Source organism: Cetorhinus maximus, chromosome 5 (assembly GCF_964194155.1).
Source record: "Cetorhinus maximus chromosome 5, sCetMax3.hap1.1, whole genome shotgun sequence".
NCBI lineage: Eukaryota > Metazoa > Chordata > Chondrichthyes > Lamniformes > Cetorhinidae > Cetorhinus > Cetorhinus maximus.
Genome location: NC_135883.1, coordinates 37,361,838 through 37,382,485, shown reverse-complemented (window position 1 = coordinate 37,382,485; position 20,648 = coordinate 37,361,838). Strand labels below are relative to the sequence as shown.

At 42.4% G+C, this 20,648-nt stretch overlaps 1 protein-coding gene across 1 annotated transcript in view; it reads right to left on the bottom strand.

The window, feature by feature from the left end:
* Nucleotides 1-20,648, bottom strand: part of heatr5b (HEAT repeat containing 5B) — a 102,034-nt gene that overhangs the window by 76,371 nt on the left and 5,015 nt on the right. The window contains exons 2-7 of the mRNA XM_078541736.1: nt 20,245-20,469; nt 18,692-18,903; nt 9,445-9,553; nt 5,809-5,958; nt 4,891-5,062; nt 2,286-2,443 (exon numbers count right to left, since the gene is read on the bottom strand). Of these exons, the coding sequence (XP_078397862.1) occupies nt 2,286-2,443; nt 4,891-5,062; nt 5,809-5,958; nt 9,445-9,553; nt 18,692-18,903; nt 20,245-20,370 (927 nt within the window). The 5' untranslated portion in view covers nt 20,371-20,469. The remainder of the gene's footprint in view (nt 1-2,285; nt 2,444-4,890; nt 5,063-5,808; nt 5,959-9,444; nt 9,554-18,691; nt 18,904-20,244; nt 20,470-20,648) is intronic.

Genomic DNA, 20,648 nt, shown 5'->3' with positions numbered 1-20,648 from the left:
AAAACTGCAAGTAGAAACTGTAGCTTGAATAGACTGCACAAATAGACACTATAGAACAGCCTCAGAACATAACTACAAACAAACACCTCTTGGTCATGAGGTTTTGATGGCTGCCAATAAATTTGAGGATAAACTAATAAGAGAGACAAAACAAAGGGAATTAGAAAATTGGAGAGAGTTTGGAGTTTATTCTAACGTACCAGACAAGGGGTAATCAGCATTGTTCCATAAGTGAATCTGTATTGAAATGGTCCTTGCAAATAGGACTTGTAGGGCTAAGCAAGGCTAGTCGGCTTTGAAGAGTGACTGGGCGATACAGATGTTAGAGCGGAGTCTCCCATAGCTGGAAAGGTAATCTTGAAAATCTCCTTAGCTCTTTTGGTCACATATTCATGGCAGTGTACATCAATCGGCATAAAAGCTACATTTCTGCAGAGCTATACTTTTCAGAGAGAAGTGCTTCTGAAACCACCCAAAGAGGCAGCAGATGTAGAAGGAAAGCTCTGAAAACTAAACAAATATGTCTAAGGCCTGAATGATGCTTGCAAGGTATGGTACTTTTCGGTGAAAATAGGTTGTGTTCAACTAAAAGCAGATTCCCCAATGTTTTATTAGTATCATAAAGGAAACCTTTCAGGCATCTTCATATGTATGTTGATGATTTCTTATGGGGTGAAACTGCAGAATTTAAGAAATGTATTATTAATAAGATTATAGTAGAATTTAAAATTCGGAGTCAGGCTTGTGGGGCTTTTAAATATATTAGTCTAAATATTAAGCAGAGTGGGCCAACTAACAATCATATTTGCAGACTGAAATTTCCATTCCAGTTAATCATACAAGGTCATTACAGAAAGATGACATTATATCTAAAGAAGAAATACAGCAATTGTGAAAACTGATTGGTCAGTTGAACTGGTTGGGTGCACAGATTTGCAAGATGCTAGTTTTGATGTACTGGAGTTAAGTACTATGACAAAAAACTCGACAATGTACACTCTACAAAAAAGTGAGTGTGATAAAAAGTTGCGGACTGACTTCTCTGGCTTGAAACAAATGCTGGACAGAAAGGAAATGTCTAAAATTAAATGGGTGGATGCAAGTCATTAACTGCCTGACTGTTATACAAAAAGAAGTACCTGACTGTTTTACAAAAGCTCTGTAGCGAATATGGAGGGTTTTGGAATTTTGGTTGTGCATATTAAGTCTTGTTTTTTCTTAGAGAGAGAAGGGAACCTTAATTGTACGCCAATGGTGGGCATTAATTGGGCATTCACTTAGCCCACCATAAATAGATAACTGTGGTTGTTGGGTTAGGAGGTGTATCCTTGCAATGTGTAACTCTGAGACTAAATATAAGTGTCTAAAGATTGGCTCCAGATCTATCCTTCGTCAACTAGCTTTCTGTATTAAAACAAATAGTACCAGCTGTGGTAAAGACAGTCCCACTCCACTTAGCGGTGCCCTTAAGGAGACAGGTAGCCAAAAACCATTAAAAAAGAGGCACAGTTTAAAAATCACGGCAGCAATGGAGAACCAGGAAGAAAAGGTGGCTGCTGGGAGACATGGAAGAGTGGAAGGATAGTATTTCCATTTCTAATTCAGCGGTTAGTCACTTTGGATAATGAAAAGAGGATTTTGAAGGAGCTGGTGAAAAGGAACCAAGCAGACTTAACATTATTGGATTTTCCAAACTGGGGAGATGCGGCAGAGTTAAACATGGGGCGACAGCACATATATCAAATTCTTGAGCAAAATTAAGAGGCTGCAAAAAAAAAACACCCAAATCCCAACTAGAATATGGAACACACTTCCATAGAGGGGAGATGGTCTAGGGTGAAACCATCACTGCTTAAAAAAAAGTAAAACAGAAACAAAATGCTGCAGGTGCTGGAAATCTGAATTAAAACAGAAAAGGCAGGAAATACTCAGCAGGTCAGGCAGCATGTAGAGAGAGAGAAACATGGTTAGCATTTCAGGTCCATGGCCTTTTTTGTCAGAACAGAGAGGGGTTAGGATAGCTGATGCATTGCTGGCAGTTCCCAATGAAAAGATCATGAAAGAAGAGAATTTTTTCAAGTTGGGGAATTCCTGCGAGAGAAAAGGCAATGAATTGAACACTGAAACAAACTCGCAATACTGCAGAAGCTAGGGACCTGAAATGAAAACGAAGTCAGAGTTGTGTCTCAAATCAGTCTTAAACGTAGACGCTCCTCTGATTCCTCGTTTAAAAGTTACCGGACTGTGCTGCACTGTGCTCGCTGCTACTAGCTCAAGGTACTCACTTGTGTTACGCCAACCCGCACCTCTCGGCTGACAGACCCTCCACCTTTCAGCATCTCTCCGCCGCTCCGCAGGAATCCCGAACCCCCACGCAGGAATCCTGTTGCCAACAACTCCAACACCTCCTCCAGGCTGGCACGCTTCACATTCTGCCGCATCACTGCATCAATTAAAAAATATATATATATAAAACCTAGCTGGAAAGGCTGAATGAGCTGGGGCTCTTTTCTCAAGAAAAATGAAGGCTGAGGGGTGACCTGATCGAGGTCGTTAAAAATCATGAAGGGGTTTGATAGGGTAGGCATGGAGAGGATGCTTCCACTTGTGAGGGAGACTAAAACTAGGGTCCATAAATATAAGGTGGTCACTAATAATTCTAATCGGAAATTCAGGAGAAATTTCTTTATCCAGAGATCAGGTTAGAATGTGGAACTTGATCTTAGCTACTCCCTGTGGTAGCAGCTAAGATCAATAACACAGATGTTTTTAAAGGGAAGGGAAAAAGCACATGGATAAAGGGAGAGGAGGAATCACTGATAGGGTTAAATAGAGGGTGGGGGAAGAAGCTTATGTGAAACATAAACACTGGCAAAGACTTGTTGGGCAGAGTGGTCTGTTTTGGTTTTGAACATTTGATGTAAGAATGTCCCAACTGATTATGGAGCAGACAGCAACGAGCTTGTAAACCACTAGAATATTGGAAGAGGCAGGGGCTTCCAAAGAACATCCAGAAAACACTGATCTAAAAAAGGTGCATGATGCAAAAACTAAAGCTCAAACTTGTGTGTCACAGGAAACTCAGGCCTTGGGTATCTCCAGGTATCTGAAGAATACAGACATTCATTTTAAAAAATTATTTCAGTAATTTCTAAAGGAACTACATGCAACATGGTTTTGGCAAACTTCATAAGCACCCTGTCTACACTCCAACATTCCCACCATCTTTAGTAAATCTCACTGCTAGCGACAGTATTCTATTTAGTAGCCTTTCTAATCAGTTCCAATACCAGCGTCTTTCCTGATCTCTCAATTCTTAAATTGAAAGCTATGGAAAGCGCACAAGTTAGTACAGTATGGGGTAAAAGTAGGGACTGACAGAATGTACACAGCACCGTCTTGCTGTGGCTGTTAACATTGCAATATCTGCTACAAGATTTAGAGCTGATTTTAATCAGTTATCTTACAACCGTGAACTCTGGCTACATTCAGTAAATATCAATCACAACAATAAAATCACAACAATTCATCTCTTCCAAAATGAAAAAAGGAGTTGCTTTCACATATTAATTAAGGTCATGAAAGCGCTCAGTTGGTAAAGGCAGTGTGTGACTTAGCTAAACTGTCCATATGATCACAAGATCTTTTCTGAGTAAACTTAGTTGACTAGGAGAGTGATAGGAATGCTGGCAGTATCTGCTGGGTAACACTAACACTTGAGTCAGAAGGTTGCAGATTCAAGACCCTCGCCAGAGGCTTGAGCACAATCTAGGCTGATGCACCCAGTGCTGTACTGAGAGAATACTGCACTTTTGGAGGTGCTGTCTGCCAATGTGACATTAACTAAGTCTGCCCTCTCGGGTGGCCTTATAAGATCCATGGCATGATTTCAAAAAAGAGGAGTTCTTCCCTGTGTCCTGGCCAATATTTATCCCTCAATCAACATTACAAAATATAGATCATCTGGTCATTGTCACATTGCTCTTTGTGGGCGTTGCTGTGTATAAATTGGCTGTCGTGTTTCCCACAATAGTGACTGTACTTCATTGGCTCTGAAGTGCTTTAGGACATCCTGGACAATGCTTTAGAAATGCAAGCTATTTCTTTGTTACAATTGGAGTCAACGTCGTAGGGTAGGGGTTGCAAAAGGGTCGGGGGGGGAACAAAATCGGTCAGGGTTCCCAGGTCCCATCTTTATCAAGTTAAGCCTGCTGCAAGTCCATGGACAATTGAGATCAGGATTGAGGTTTTCTGTGATGTACCATGTAGCTGAACAGTCAATCACTATCAGGCTCTCAGAGGAGGAATGGGGACTCAGACAAGGTAGCAGAGGGAGAATGTTTCATATGCAAAGGAAGGGGGGGGTTAAATAATAAATCACAAAGAAAGACTCAAGGCATCGAGTAGCACCAATACATGTTGATTATGTTGGCATGGGCAGAAACATTTATCTGTAAAAAGGGGCAACACTTCCTTCAGTATGGTTGAAAATACAGTCAACCAGGAATTTTACATTTTCAAAAGTTTTTTTGCATCCAAAGTTACCAGTCAATAAGTTTTACACTACTGTACATATTCCCCTGATAAGATTAGAGTTCACCTATTTATATTGGCATTCCTCACCCCTTAAAGAATGATACAACACAGGAAGCCATTTGGCCTATCATACTGTATTGGCTCTTTGAATAGCTATCCAATTAATCCCGTTCCCCTGCTCTTTACCTATAGCCCTGCAACCTTTTCCCCTTCAAGTATTTATCCAGTTCCCTTTTGGTAGTTAGTTTTGAATCTGCTTCCACTATCCTTCCAGGCAAAGTGTAATTCAGCAAATCTTTCCAAAATGTTTTGTTTTGGGGAAGAAGCCAGCATATTACTTTCTGGGACACATACCTGATGCTTGTTTAGGTGTTAAAGCTGTTGCCATGACAGTGCCGAGCAACTTAGATACTGCAACCCGGACACCATAATTAGATCCCTCCAGGGCTTTAAAGCAAAGAGTAGCTAGGTTTTCCAGCTCTGTGGTCCACATGAAGACCGATTCCTTCTGCAGTTCCAGGAGGCACTAGGATATAAACAGACATATTTTCAGGAGATTGCACAGTGCTCCCAGAAACAGGATAAGAATCAAATATATTAACAGAAGAAGCCCTTCTTCTTTCCACTTCAGTGGATTATCAGGCTTCATCAATGGCTCAGTGGGTAGCACATTTGTCAAGCCCCAATCAGAGGCCTGATCACAAATCCAGGCTGACACTCTTGCTGTAACATCTTTCATCACTGTTCCACAATTTTTAACCAAAACAACAACCAGAATCTATTACTATGTATGTTTACTTGTGCTTAAATGTTTTATCCCTTAACAGAAGGCGGCCAATTAATCTCTCTTTTAAATGCTGCACAATTGTTCCACACAACGGCCACCCTTGCTCCAATGGTTTCACGTCTGCCAGAGTCACAACTTGTGGATTCAACCCCCACTTCAGAGGCTTGAGCCCTTAATCCAGGTTGAGGCTCCAAGTGCAGTACTGAGGGAGTGCTACAGTGTTGGAGGTGTCATCTTTCAGAGGAGATGTTAAACTAAGGCTCTTCTGCCTTCTAAAGTGAGCTAAAAGATCCTATGGCACTATTCAAAGAAGAGCACAGTGTCCTGGTTAATATTCTTCCCTCAACCAACAACATAACTGGTCATTGAAACCTTCCTGCGTGCAAGTTGGCTGTCATCCTTCCTTATACAACACTGGACCTGAAGCTCTTTGGGATGCCCTGAAAATCTGATAAGCTGCAAAAAAAGACAAACAAATTCCTTACCTTGCCTACTGCACACCGAACTGCCATGGATCGGTCAGTCAAACCTGAACGGGCATTTTTGTAGATATCTCGGTGGCAGGAAGCAGCTGCACCACCCAAACCATTTAGTACCTTCTGCAGGCTCAGCAGAATCTCACTGCGACCCTGTGACTGTTAAAAACATAGACAAGACATTAGAAACTAGAAGACCTTCCCTGGCATTGCACCCATGGAATGAAGACCAAGTGTACCCTTCAGGTGAAGCAGGGTGAGATATAACTAGACCAGAATGAACTGACCAGATAGGTCAGTCCTCAATTTGAATTCTGCCCGGATATTTAGAATTGGCATTATAAATCCCTGTCTTGAATTCAGAATAGAAACGTCTGATTACAATTTACATTGAATCAAAAGAAAAAATACAAGTCAAGATCATAGGTTTAGACATTATTTGGGAGTTAATTAGCATCAGACTCTTGGTGGACTTGTTCAGCATTTGATGTCAGCCATGAGTGGATGGTACCCTCACCTCTGAATCAGAAGGTCATAGGTTCAAATTCCATTCCAGAGACTTGAGCATATAATCCAGGCTGAAACTCCAGTGCAGTATTGAGAAAATTCTACACTGTCATGATGAGACATTAAACTGAAACCTGGTCTGTCCTCTCAGGTGAATGTAAAAGAACCCATGAAATTATTTCACAGAAGAGCAGGGGGTCTCTCTTCAGTGTCCTGGCCAACATTTATCCCTCAACAACAGCATTAAGAAAAATCAAATTATTAGGTCATTATCACACTACTGTTTGTGGGAGCTTGCTGCGTACAAATTGCCTGCTGCATTTCCTACATTACAACAGTGACTACACTTCAAAAGTACTTCATTGGCTGTAAAGTGCTTTGGGACGTCCTGAGGTTGGAAAAGGCACTACATAAATGCAAGTCTTTGTTTTTGCTTCCCTTCAGAGATGGCAGAAACCGAGCACAGAGTGCCATCTAGGGGCCCAGCTGAGAACCACCTTGTTGAACAGTGATCTTCCTGAGTGCTAAGGCAAGGAGACATTTACAAGTTAAAATGGTTTGGAAAATAATTAACCCTCTTGCACAGCATGAGTAAGGGAGCACTGTTGATTCTTTTGACATAGGCTTTGCAAATTACAAGAAGTTAACATCCAGAAAACCAACATCTCACACATGAGAATCAAGGTGACTTTTTTTGAAAACTCATCATTCCGGAGGAGCTGCCATTCTAGACACCGCTGCAGCTCAAACTTCAAATCCCAGCTCGAGGATTTAGCTGCTCCAAGAGCCCATTTTTCAGTGGCTCCATGACCACTGGTGGTGGTGATGGTGGTGCCTGTATTATAATACACACGCCATACTCAATCAACAGGCCAATGTCAGGTCCTGGCTACTACGCCCCAGTGTCTATTACATGAACTTCACATCCGAAGCAGTGTAAAGAGCAGCTTCTGCACTTGCTTAATACACAAACAGGCTATCTTCCCAACAGCTCAATTCGAGGGCAAAGCAACTAGCTTGTGACACACTTGGTATTTGGGAAGAATCCCGTGTCCCGTCACAAAATCTCAGGCGGCCGGGACGTTGGTAAAGTGTCCCACAGGGTATGCTGAAACCAATGGCAGAAAGGGAAGTGAAGATTCACTCACAGGAGTATTACCATGGATGAGAGGTTACAGTTTGGAGAGGAAAAACTGGAAGCTACTTCTGTTTGTTACTAGGGCTGAGTTGTTGAAGATGTGACCTGACCAAGGGCTTTAAGTTTGCAATAAATGGTTGAACTGCCTGGTCAGCAACATTGTTCCTTTTCGTTTTTCAAGTTATGCTATCAATAGTGCCTTGATCTTTCATATCTGGAATCTATCAGCTGTGGCACAGTAGGCAACATTCTTGCTTCTGAATCAGAAAGTCATGGATTTAAGTCCAAGCCAGCACTTGAACACACAACCCAACTGACACTTCAAGGGAGTACTTCTAAACAATGTTTATCCCTCAACCAATATCACTAAAAACAGATTTCCCACTCATTATTATATTGTTGTTTTTGGGAGCTTGCTGTGTGCAAATTGACAGTTGCATTTCCAACATTACAACAGTGACTCACTTAAAAGTCCTGAGGATGTGAAAAGTCCGATGTATTCAAGTGCAGAACAGAGGCAGTGCTATATTATGAGAGCTATCATCTTTCAGGAAAAACCGAATCTAGACTGCCTGTTCAGAGGGAACCTAAATAGTTCCATAGCATTGTTCGAAGATTATGAAGGTTCATCACCTCAGGGCGTCCCAAAGCACTTTACAGTCACTTCTGAAGTGTAGTTGCCCCTCTCTCGCTGACATGCTTTGGAGCAAGGCACTTTATGGCACCTGGACTCACTGCAAGCCATTGATCAATGGAACATTGATGCAACAAACTTATTCCAGACCACAGGTAATGCTCTGCAATGTTACATCTCCAAACTATTAGTCCACCAAAAGATTACTGTCATGAAGCTATTAATGTATATAATATTATTGGAAAATATTTTTCTTTTTAAAGAGAGGTTTATTCTGTGGGTGTGTGTTAATTGGATTAAAGCCAGATAGTCTGGGTGCTTTGATGTGCACTAGTTTTGATATGTAAGAGAGATAGAGTGTATTTGCATTTTTTTGAATAGACCATTCAAGAAGTGGGGTGAAAAGTACCACCTAGCTAGCAGATACCAAGCAATATGTTTATAACAAAAACAGAAATACCTGGAAAAACTCAGCAGGTCTGGCAGCATTGGCGGAGAAGATCAAAGTTGACGTTTCGAGTCCTCATGACTCTTCAACAGAACTATTACTAATAACATTGGTGCTATGAAAGGGGTTTTATTGTTAAAAGGTGGAGTTGAAAGAGGCTGGTGATACAATGAGAATTTATATTCAATGAGTGGCGCTAGGTATAACTTCAGCAGTTTTGTGTGTGTAGAGAAGAGGCAATGTGAGATCAAAAGCAGCTGTAAGATTCCAACTGTCTCCACAGGAATCAAAATGAAAAGAATCTCATTTTGAATTCGTAAGGTGAAAATGCTTTGCCTGGTTTCTGGTTAAGTCTATGGGTTGCTGTTGCCTTAATGGAGATTAGTTTGGGAATTTGTTAGAAGTTATGATAGTAGTAATTTGTAGCCATGTGTGTATATATATATGTATTTTAACCTGTGTAAATTAATAAATTGTTTCATTTAATTTAATATAAAACCTCGAGAACTGGTGATCTGATTCCTGAATTTAAAGTCGCATCTCAAACATACCACTTAGAAACATAGGTTATGACAGTTGTTTAAAGTTTCCCTCTGGGATTTAAAAAAAAATAACTCAGCTTCACCAACTGCTCGGTCATAACAATTACGACCTTGCCCAAATTCAGAACACTTCTATTCTACTTGACATCGTCATGATTTTTTTAATATAGTTTGTTGAATCAACAGCATCAGCTGACATACAATTGATTTATCATGTTTCTAGATCAGTACAAAAGGATTTTACCTAGCAGAACTTCCTGGAAGCACAATGTAAGTCACTTTCTGCTCGAGTATTCCAATTAACAGGGCATCAACCTGAAAACCCCCACTCCCCACACCTCCCTTCTGCCAAGAGATTTTTAAACAACTTGCTTACCTCTGCACTTTTCAAGGCCTTTAAAAGATTGCTGACCGTTTCTGGAAAGGAGCTACCCAACATTCGACCCATCTTCTCATAAAACGCTCCGATGCAGGCCACGGCCGCTCTGTCAACAACAAAACCCGTCCGTTGTTAGCTTTGTTCTCTCTCTTGCAGGTGTAAAACACATGAGAGAGAAAAAGAGGTCACTCAGTCTTTCCAGCATGTTTCACCATTCAGTTAGATAATAGCTGATCTCTGTGTTAACTCCATCTATCCACCATGGTTCCATATTCTTTGATGACCAACAACAATCTATCAATCTCACTTTCGAAATTTTCATTTGGTCCTCCTAGCCTCAACAGTCTTTTGTGGGGCGTGGTGTAGAAATCCAGATTTTGTGTGAGGATGTGCTTCCCGATATCAAACCCTGAATGATCTAGCTCTAATTTTAAGGTTAAGTCCCCATGTTCTGGATTCTCCCCAGTAGAGGAAATAGTTTATCCCTATCAGCCCTATCAAATCCTTTAATCATCTTAAATATGTCAATGTGATCACCGCTTAATTTTCTATACTCAAGGGGATACAAGCCTACTCTATGCAACCAGTCCTCATAATTTAACCTCTTTAACATGGCAACTATGAAACCTAACAAGGAAAAAAGTTAGGTGAAAATGAAACATTTTTGAAGGTGGCTGAAGAGACACGAAGTGAAGCACAGAACAAACAGTAAGAGAGTACATCAAGAACTAGATTTAATTGTGGATATAGGGATATGAAAAGAAGGAGAACGCACCGGCTCAAAGAAGAAATGGAAAGAAGCTGGAGGTACACAAAAGGAGGAAGGTTTTACTCAATTAGAAATGAAGAAAGAAATGCAGATAAAAACTACAATGGACATTGAGAAGAGAAATGTATGCAGGTTGTTTGGAACAAGTACAGTGTTGGGAGCACAAAGGGCAAAGGAAACCAAGGATAACCAAAGAAAATGTATGGAGTATGGGCTGGATAACTATTCAAAAAGTCACACACAGCTTTTTGGAGTATGGGCGAAGAAAAAGAAAGCAGTGAGTGCAAGTTAAAGACATAAGGAGCATGCTCAGAGCTCGAAACCACTCCGCTTGCTCCTATTGTAGATTAGTTTCAGTGCGGGAACAATCGTTCAGCCCATCAAGTCTGCACCACTGTTTCCCTCCAGGGGTCATCCAGGTTAATCCCACCCCTCCTACTCACTCGCCATTAAAAATGTTCTTCAAGCAATAATTAGTCATTGAGAGTCATTTTAGAGAAAATAAAATAAATCAAAGCAAATATGGGTTACCAAATGGGAAGCCTGCTTAACAATTTCCTGGATTTAATCTGGGGATAAACATTTTCGGCATTTTTGTTAGCAAAATTGAAGCTCATAGGATGGAACAGTATCCATCGTGGATACAAAATTGGCTAAGGGACAGAAAGCAGAGAATAGTGGTGAACAGTTGATTTTCACACTGGAGGGAAGTGTGTATTGATATTCCCTGGAGGTCCACATTCAGGCCATTGTTCCTTCTGTGATACATTAATAACCCAGACTTATGCATACAGGTTTAAGGTCAGAAATTTAATAAACAATGAGGATAGTAAACTTGAGGACAAAGGCAAACTGGTGAAAGAGGCAGACATATGGCAGATGAAATTTAAAACAGTCAAGGTGAAGTGATTCACTTTGGTAGTGTTACGGACCAAGATGGAAGCGGTGCGCAATTAATTCTAGCCCCACTTCTCCACATGTCGTAACAATAGTTTAAATGTTTAATTCACCCACAAAACTGGCCAATAGTTTACTTTTGATACGGTTATCTCCAGCATAAAAAAACTCTATCCAGGCTTCTTTCAGTAAACGCAAAAAAAACTCATTTATTATAAAACAAACTTTTTTAAAAAAACGTTATAAAACTGGTTAACATAGAAGTTGTAGTTTAGAAATGTAACAATTCTCCCCTTTTTAAAAAAACAGATACTCGAACCCCCATTCACTCACACACAAACACAAAACAGGACAAAGCAAACACTCCCCTGCAGAGGCTGGAGTATGGGAAAATTTATTTTAAAAGGATAAAATCTGAAGAAATCTTGACGCTGTTGATCTAACAGAATTCTGGTCACAATAGATTCGGAAGTTCCTTCAGTCGAATTTTTTGGTGAAACTGTCCTTGATGACTCTTATTTATCACAACTTTGCTGACTTTCAAGAAGAGATGAGTTATCCTGATGAGGCGTTTCTGAGGAAGGTTTAATGCAAAGGAGGGGCAGAGAGAGAGAAAGAGAGAGTCCTTTCTTTGCAGCTTGTTCTAAGGTACACACCAACACTCACTCGCTCTCTGACAGATTTTTTTAAAGACTAAGCTGTTCAAAGAATGAAAGCAAAAAACAGGATTGTCTCGGCAGACCGATCGTGTCAGCCTGTTCCTGCCCCACGGAACTCATTTCTTGCTATCTTGACCCTATTCTCTCTCCCCTTGTCCAGTCCCTTCCCACCTACATCCGTGATTCCTCTGACACCCTACATCATATCAACAATTTCCAGTTCCCTGGCCTCAACCGCCTCCTCTTCACCATGGACGTCCAATCCCTCTACACCTCCATTCCCCACCGGGATGGTCTGATGGCTCTCCGCTTCTCCTCGAACAGAGGCCCGAACAATCCTCATCTACCACTACTTTCCTCCGTCTGGCTGAACTTGTTCTCACACTGAACAATTTCTCCTTAAACTCCTCTCACTTCCTCCAAATAAAAGGTGTGGCTATGGGTACCCACATGGACCCCAGCTATGCCGGTCTCTTTATGGGGTATGTGGAACATTCCTTGTTCCAGAATTACCTGGAAAAACTCAGCAGGTCTGGCAGGTTTCTTCTCCACCGATGCTGCCAGACCTGCTGAGTTTTTCCAGGTAATTCTGTTATTGTTTTGGATTTCCAGCATCCGCAGTAGCTTTTAGCTTTTTGTTTTTATTCCTTGTTCCAGTCCTACTCCGGCCCCCTCCCACAACTCTTTCTCCGGTACATCGATGATTACTTCGGTGCTGCTTCATGCTCTTGTCTGGACCTGGAAAAATTTATTAATTTTGCTTCCAATTTCCACCCCTCCATCATTTTCACATGGTCCATCTCTGACACTTCCCTTCCCTTCCTTGACCTCTCTGTCTCAATTTCTGGTGATAGACTGTCCACCAATATCCATTACAAGCCTACCGACTCCCACAGCTACCTCCACTACAGCTCCTCACACCCCGCTTCCTGTAAGGACTCCATCCCATTCTCTCAGTTCCTTTGCCTCCGTCACATCTGTTCTGATGTTGCCACTTTCAAAAACAGTTCCTCTGACATGTCTTCCTTCTTCCTTAACCGAGGTTTTCCACCCACGGTGGTTGACAGGGACCTCAACTGTGTCCGGCCCATCTCCTGTGCATCCGCCCTCACACCTTCCTCTCCCTCCCAGAAACATGATAGGGTCCCCCTGGTCCTCACTTATCACCCCACCAGCCTCTGCATTCAAAGGATCATCCTCTGCCATTTCCGCCAACTCCAGCATGATGCTACCACCAAACACATCTTCCCTTCACCCCCCCCAGCGGCATTCCGCAGGGATCGTTCCCTCCGGGACACCCTGGTCCACTCCTCCATCACCCCCTACACCTCAACTCCCTCCCACAGCACCTTCCCATGCAACCGCAGAAGGTGCAACACCTGCCCATTTACTCCCCTCTCCTCACTGTCCAAGGACCCAAACACTCCTTTCAAGTGAAGCAGCATTTCACTTGCACTTCCCTCAATTTAGTCTACTGCATTCGTTGCTCCCAATGTGGTTTCCTCTACATTGGAGAGACCAAACGCAGACTGGGTGACCGCTTTGCAGAACACCTTTGGTCTGTCCGCAAGCATTACCCAGACCTCCCTGTCGCTTGCCATTTCAACACTCCACCCTGCTCTCATGCCCACATGTCCATCCTTGGCCTGCTGCATTGTTCCAGTGAAGCTCAACGCAAACTGGAGGAACAGCACCTCATCTTCCGACTAGGCACTTTACAGCCTTCCGGACTGAATATTGAGTTCAACAATTTTAGATCATGAACTCTCTCCTCCATCCCCACCCCTTTCCGATTTTCCCCCTCCTTTTTGTTTTTTCCAATAATTTATATAGATTTTTCTTTTCCCACCTACTTCCATTATTTTTAAGTGTATTTCCATCCATTGTTTTATCTCTATCTTTTAGCCTATTTCGTTCCCTCCCCCCCACCCCACCCCCACTAGGGATATTTGTACCTTGTTTGCCCTGCTTTCTACCCTTAATTAGCACATTCCTTAGATAATATCACCACCTTCAACACCTCTTTGTCCTTTTGTCTGTGACATCTTTTGGTTATCTCCACCTATCACTGGCCCTTTATCCAGCTCTACTTGTCCCACCCCCCCCTTAAACCAGCTTATATTTCGCCTCTCTTCTATTTTTACTTAGTTCTGTTGAAGGGTCATTCGGACTCGAAACGTCAACTGTGTTCCTCTCCGCAGATGCTGCCAGACCTGCTGAGTTTTTCCAGGTATTTTTGTTTCTGTTCAAAGAATACAGCTCTTAGGCCAATCAGCAAGAGTCATTAATAATAAAAACAAAATACTGTGGATGCTGGGAATCTGAAATAAAAACAGAAAATGCTGGAAAAAGCAGGTCTGGCAGCATTTGTGGGGACGGGAAACAGAGTTAATGTTTTGATTCCGATGACTCTTCTTCAGAGCTAAAGAGAAGCGGAAATGTGATGGATTTTATATGGTTGAAGAGGGGGTGGAGCAGGTAGAGCAAAATAGAAGGTCAGGGATACGTGGGAGTTCAGCGGAGATTGACAAAGATGTCATGGACACAAGACAAAGGGAGTGTTAATGGGAGTGTTAAAGATTAAAGAAGATGCTGATAGTGGCATAAAGGTAAGATAGCAGAACAAAGGTCAGCGCTCTGTTAAAGCACAACATAGAAACAAGTGACAGACAGCCGTGTGGAGGGGGGTTGGGGAAAAAAAGATTTTAAAAAATAACTAAAAATGGATAAATAAATATAAATGAATAAATAAATAAAAATTGGATTAAAAAAGGGGTAAAGATGGAGGAAAGAGTTCATGGTCTGAAGTTGTTGAACTCAATATTAAGTCTGGAAGGCTGTAAAATGCCTAATTGGAAGATGAAGTGCTGTTCCTCCAGTTTGTGTTGAGCTTCACTGGAACATTGCAGCAGGCCAAGGGTGGACATGTGGGCATGACAGCAAGATGGTGTATTGAAAAATTGACGGGAAGGTCTGGGTCATGCTTGCGGACTGAGCGAAGATGTTCCGCAAAGCAGTCATGTTCAGTCTGCGTTTAGTCTCCCCAATGTAGAGGAGGCCACATTGAGAGCAGCGAATACAGTAGACCAAATTGAAGGAGGTGCAAGTGACGCACTGTTTGGGGCCTTGGACGGTGAGAAGGGAGAAGGTAAAAGGGCAGGTGTTGCACCTTCTGTGATTGCATGGGAAGGTGCCGAGGGAAGGGGATGAGGAGTTGGAGGTGATGGAAGATTGGACCAGGGTGTCACAGAGGGAACGGTCCCTATGGAATTCTGACAGGAGGGAGGGTTGAGGGGAAGATGTGTTTGGTGTTGGCATCATGCTGGAGTTAGCGGAAATGGTGGAGGATGATCCTTTGAATGCAGAGGCTGGTGGGGTGAAAAGTGAGGACAAGGGGGACCCTATCATGGTTCTGGGAGGGGGAGGAAGGGGTGAAGGCAAAGGTGCGGGAAGATGGGTCGGGCAGAATTGAGGGCCCTGTCAACCACATTGTGTGGGAAACCTCGGTTAAGGAAAAAGGAAGACTTCAGAAGCCCCATTTTGAAAAGTGGCATCATCAGAACAGATGCAATGGAGGCGGAGCAACTGAGAGAATGGGATGGTGTCCAATTTATGAAGTCAAGGCATTCGAGGTAGCTGTGGGAGTCTCTGGATTTGTAATGAATATTGGTAGACAATCTATCACCAGAAATATGGAGACAGAGAGGTCAAGGAAGGGAAGGGAAGTGTCCGAGAAAGACCACATGAAGTTGAGAGAGGAGTGGAAATTAGAAGCAAAGTCGATAAAATTTTTTCCAGGTCCAGATGAAAGCATGAAGCGTCACCAATATAGTCACCATGTACTGAGAAAAAGAGTTGTAGGGGGGACCTGAGTAGGACTAGAACAAGGAATATTCCAAATACCCCACAAAAAGACAGGCATAACTGGGGCCCATGCGGGTACCCATAGCCACACCTTTTATTTGGAGGAAGTGGACAAGTTAAAGGAGAGATTGTTCAGTAAGAGAACAAGTTCAGCCAGATGGAGGAAAGTGGTGGTGGATGGGGATTGTTCAGGCCTCTGTTTGAGGAAGATGCGGAGAGCCCTCAGACCATCCCGGTGGGGGATGGAGGTGTAGAGGAACTGCACACAAGAGCCTTTAGCCTGGCAACAGCAGTTCTTTGTTAACTTGGCATACAAAGTATCTCTTCCCTCTCCAGGTGTTCCTCGCTGGACATCAATCTTGACTGTGTTTTTTTGAAGAATGGCATATTCACAGCCTCAAATTATTACAAACTTTTCAGGAGGAGGAATTGTTCAAAATTCAATGTCCTTCAAATTTTCCAAAAACAGGCTCAAAACAGTAGGAAGAATGAGGGGAGGGAATAAAGGCTAAACAGTACTATTTTAAAGGGGTGCAGGTATAGAGGGACCCGAGGGTATAAGTACACAGATCTTTGAAAGCAACAGGAGTTGAGACGGCTGTAAAAAAAGCATATGGAATCCTTGACTTCATGAATAGATACATAGAGAACAGAAGCAAGGAAGTTATGCGAAATCTTTTTTAAAACACTGGTTCTACCCCAGTTGGTGTATTGTGGCCAATTTTGGACATTATACTTTAGGAAGGATAGTAAGGGTTTAGAGCAGTGATGGGCAACCTAGGCTAGTGAGTGGGCCACATAAGTGACCCTCCTTCATCTCAGTGGGCTGCAAGACTGAAATCGGGCATGTGCACTAACCATGGCGCCATGAATAAGAATTTGCGAGGTGTGCCGATTGAACCGTAGCAGCACTTCGATTGGATGCAGAGGGAGCGCACTGCTCTCCCAGTCAATGTTGTGTGCAATCAGCAAGTAACCTCACTTCACGTGTCCTTGCTTTATGTGCATATCATTTTAGTAATACTGGTAGGAAAAAAGCTACGCGGATAGAAACCAGTGGAATCTAGCAACCCTGCGCTTGGGCAACGGTGAACAAAATGTCTCGCAGGCTGCACTCAGAACCCTGATGGGCCGCATGCAGCCTGCCACTGGTTTAGAGAGGGTGCAAAGGAAATTTACCACAATGGTGCAATTTCTTTTATTCATTCTCAGGATGTGGGCATCACTCGTCATTTTCAAACAAGGATTGGATCTGTATTTGAAAAGGAAAGATTTGCAGGGCTATGGGGAAACAGCAGAGGGGGTGCTCTTTCAAAGAGCCTGCACAGGAACGATGGGCCGAATGACCTTCCCCTGTGCTGTAAGACTCCATGATTTCATGAATCAAGCTCTGTCAATTAGTCTACAACAAACCCAGTCATGAGGTGAGGAAAACCATCAATGCTGGAGAGCTTAAGAAACCATTGGTCCAAAGTTACCTGATCCTCTTAAGCATGCTACACTTACCACATGTGCTGTCTCAAATTACTGATATTCTATTTTTCCATAATGTTATGTACATAATTTGAATGAATCAATACTAACTGCTAACTGAAGCGATCCTCACTGATCCATAGATTCACTCATTAAAATATTATTTCCACAGATTGATGCTGAACTTTTACCCCCTTCAAGTGCAGGTTGTATCAGAGTGAAATGAGGGAGCAGACCTGGAGCAGTGAATAGAACTGTTGCAGGGGTGGGGGGTTAGGAGGATGGGATCAGACTAACCTCCCGTCTGAAAGACTGCACCTCTGGCAGGCTGTACTGCTGTACTGCACCGAGGTATCAATCTAGATTATGTGCTCAAGTCACTGCAGTAGTGAATCTTCTGATTGGCGAGAGTGCTACACACTGAGCTCCAGAGATTTCAAACTTTGTTAGCAGTTGTCAAATACGTTGTGATGTATAAATCACTGAATCATAGAAATGATACAGCACAAAAGGAGGCCGTTCAGCCCAGTGTGCCTCTGCCAATACTTTAAGAGATATCCAATTAGTCCCACTCCCCTTCACTTTCACAATATCATAGAAAACTTTTCTCCTTCAAGTACTTATCTAATTCCGTTTTGAAAGTTCTATTGAATCTGTTTCCACCACCCTCTCAGGCAGTGCATTCCAGATCATCATAACTTGTTGCATAACTTTTCTCCCCCCCATGTTGACACTAGTTCTTTTGGCAATTACCTTAAAGCTGTGACCTCTAGTTACCAGTCATTCTACAACTGGAAACAATTTCTTATTTATTCCTATCAAAACCGTTCATAATTTTGAACCTCTTTATCAAAACTCCCATTAACCTCTGTTATAGGGAAAACAACCCTAGTTTCTCAATATAACTGAAGCTTTTCACCATTCTGCCATTCGGCCCATTGTGCCCGTGCAGGCTCTTTGAAAGAGCACCCTTTCTGCTGTTTCCCCATAGCCCTGTAAATCCTTCCTTTTCAAATACAGATCCAATTCTTGTTTAAAAATGACTAGTGAGGTCCACATCCTGAGAATGAATAAAAGAAATTGTCACGATTGCTCAACAACTCTATTATTGTTTTACCATGCAACTATCTGGATGGGGGGTGAATAGATGGACGTTGGTCTTCCTTTGACTAGCAATTCTTACGTTCCTAAGATAAATTATTTGCCAATTTTTCATACAAAGAATCTCACCACTGACACGGCTAATAGAGGTTAAACATCAATCACAGATGGAGGAGACATTTCTTTTATTCATTCTCAGAATGTGGGCATCACTAGTCATTTTCAAACAAGAATTGGGTCTATACTTGAAAAGTAAAGATTTGTAGGGCTATGGAGAAAGAGCAGTGGAGGGGATGTGCTCTTTTAAAGAGCCAACACAGGAATGATGGTCTGAATGGCCTCCTTCTGTACTGTAAGGCTCCATGACTCATGCAATCTGTACCATCGGCTCTTGTACTGACTGCCTGCACCATTTAAATTAGTCACTTCAGCTACACCAGACGTATGTTTTTCCTCAAATGGTCCCATAACTTGCACTTACAATTTGGTAGGCAGGTAGGAAGATGTGTCATCCTTACTCTTGACGATTTCGTTACATTTATCCAAAGTTTGGAAGACAGTGAAGGTATCCCCGATGCTGTAGAGAGTAGCAAGATTCTTAGCCAGCAGCTTGCGTGTGGGAGGGCCTGGGGAGCTGCTTATCAGCTCAGTCAGTTGTTCAACCAATTTCTTTTGCTTTTCTTTCACATCCACCTGAAGCCATCAAGCAGTAATAAATAAAAAAGGAGACATAAATCAGCTGAGACTGATCCTCAAACATCACTCCTCAATCTAAATTCTATCATATTTCTGACCTGCTTGGTGGTACATGGTGGTGGTGGCTTCACTTTACAACAGCCTGTCACTTCCCATCCTCCGACAGTCACCCAAAGATTCTCTGAGGTTCCCTCCTCTTCCTCACTTAAATGCTGACCATATTATGATGGTGTCAACTCCATTTACATGCTTGACCCCAACTCTTCTTCTCCAGACCCACCTTTGTGCTGTCAGATTGTCTGTCTGACATCAGGTCATAGATGAATCACAACTTTCTCCTGCACAGGAGGACTGCTGCCATCACTTCTGGCTCTTGGCATTAATTTGGCTCCCTGGCTACTGACTCCATCCTCGCCTTGGATGAAGCAGATCATGAAAAACCTTAATGTCCTGTTTGACCTACAGCAGCGCTTAAAACCTCTTATGCATCAAGACTGCTTGCTTCCGCCTGGCTAACATTGCCCATCTCCACTCCTATCCCAGTCCCACTGCTTCTCAAACTCTGGTCCATAACTGACAATCACCCTTATTATTTCAATGCTATTCTAGCTGGCATCCAATTCTTCCCCCATCCATGAACTCCAACTTGCCCAAAACTCAGCCATCCGTGTCCAGTCCTATACATCCATCACCCCTGTCCTCTCTGACTTACGCTACTCCAATTACCTCAACATTTAAAATCCTCACCTTACCCTCCACCCTTCCAGCCCTTCCTGATCCTTTGGTCCTCTGGCTCTGATCCTTTGTGCATCCCAATCCCCCTTTGCTCCACCATCATTAGTGAAGCTTCCAGCCACCATGATCCTACGACAGTATCACTTCAGCTTGAAGGAAAAAAAAATTCAGAAGTTCATTCAACTGGAGTTTGGGCTGGTGGAAGGACATATTTATGTTTGGGGTGAGGTGGAGAAGGAGGCATAAAGAATCCAGTAGAGCAACTCTTCTCTTTAGGAGTATGGTAACATAGTGGTTTCATTTTCATTTCCCTGATACTTATCTTCATATTTTCCTCACAATCTTACAATTCTATATTCTCTTCGAAAGATATCTCAAGGTTGACACTTCTAAGAGTGTAATCTGCGTGAAAAACGTAATCAATTATTTAACTAGAAATGCCGCTGTATACTAAAATCCAAAAGGTTGATCATTTACAATTCATGTTGGTATTTTCATATTACTGAATATACTACAGCAGATTTTCTAGTTCCAACTTCTCCTTTTCACATTCTTTCTGAAGCTAAACTCTCAAACCCCTGAACAATTCAGGTTTTTACTTACCTTGTTAGCAGCCACAAGTACTTTGTCCAAGAATCGTAACCATTCAAAGATAAACACAGGCCTCTTTGCCTCAGTTATCTGTGCCAGGGCTTCTTCATTTAACAATAAGCTGTGGGCCAGCTCCATCCCACTAAATTGTTTGGACACGAGCCCACAAATACCCAGAAACAATCAGACTGAGAATTCGGCTTCTTGGAATGATTCTAGGGTCAGAATTCCGCCCTGCTGTAAAAATAAAGTAGAATTTCTTGAGATCATCTCTGTACAGATGACAAATTACACGCTGCCTATCGAAGAAGAACAATTAAAAATTAAGATAAAAGCAAAAAACTGTGGATGCTGGAAATCCAAAACAAAAACAAATATAAAAATACCTGGAAAAACTCAGCAGGTCTGACAGCATC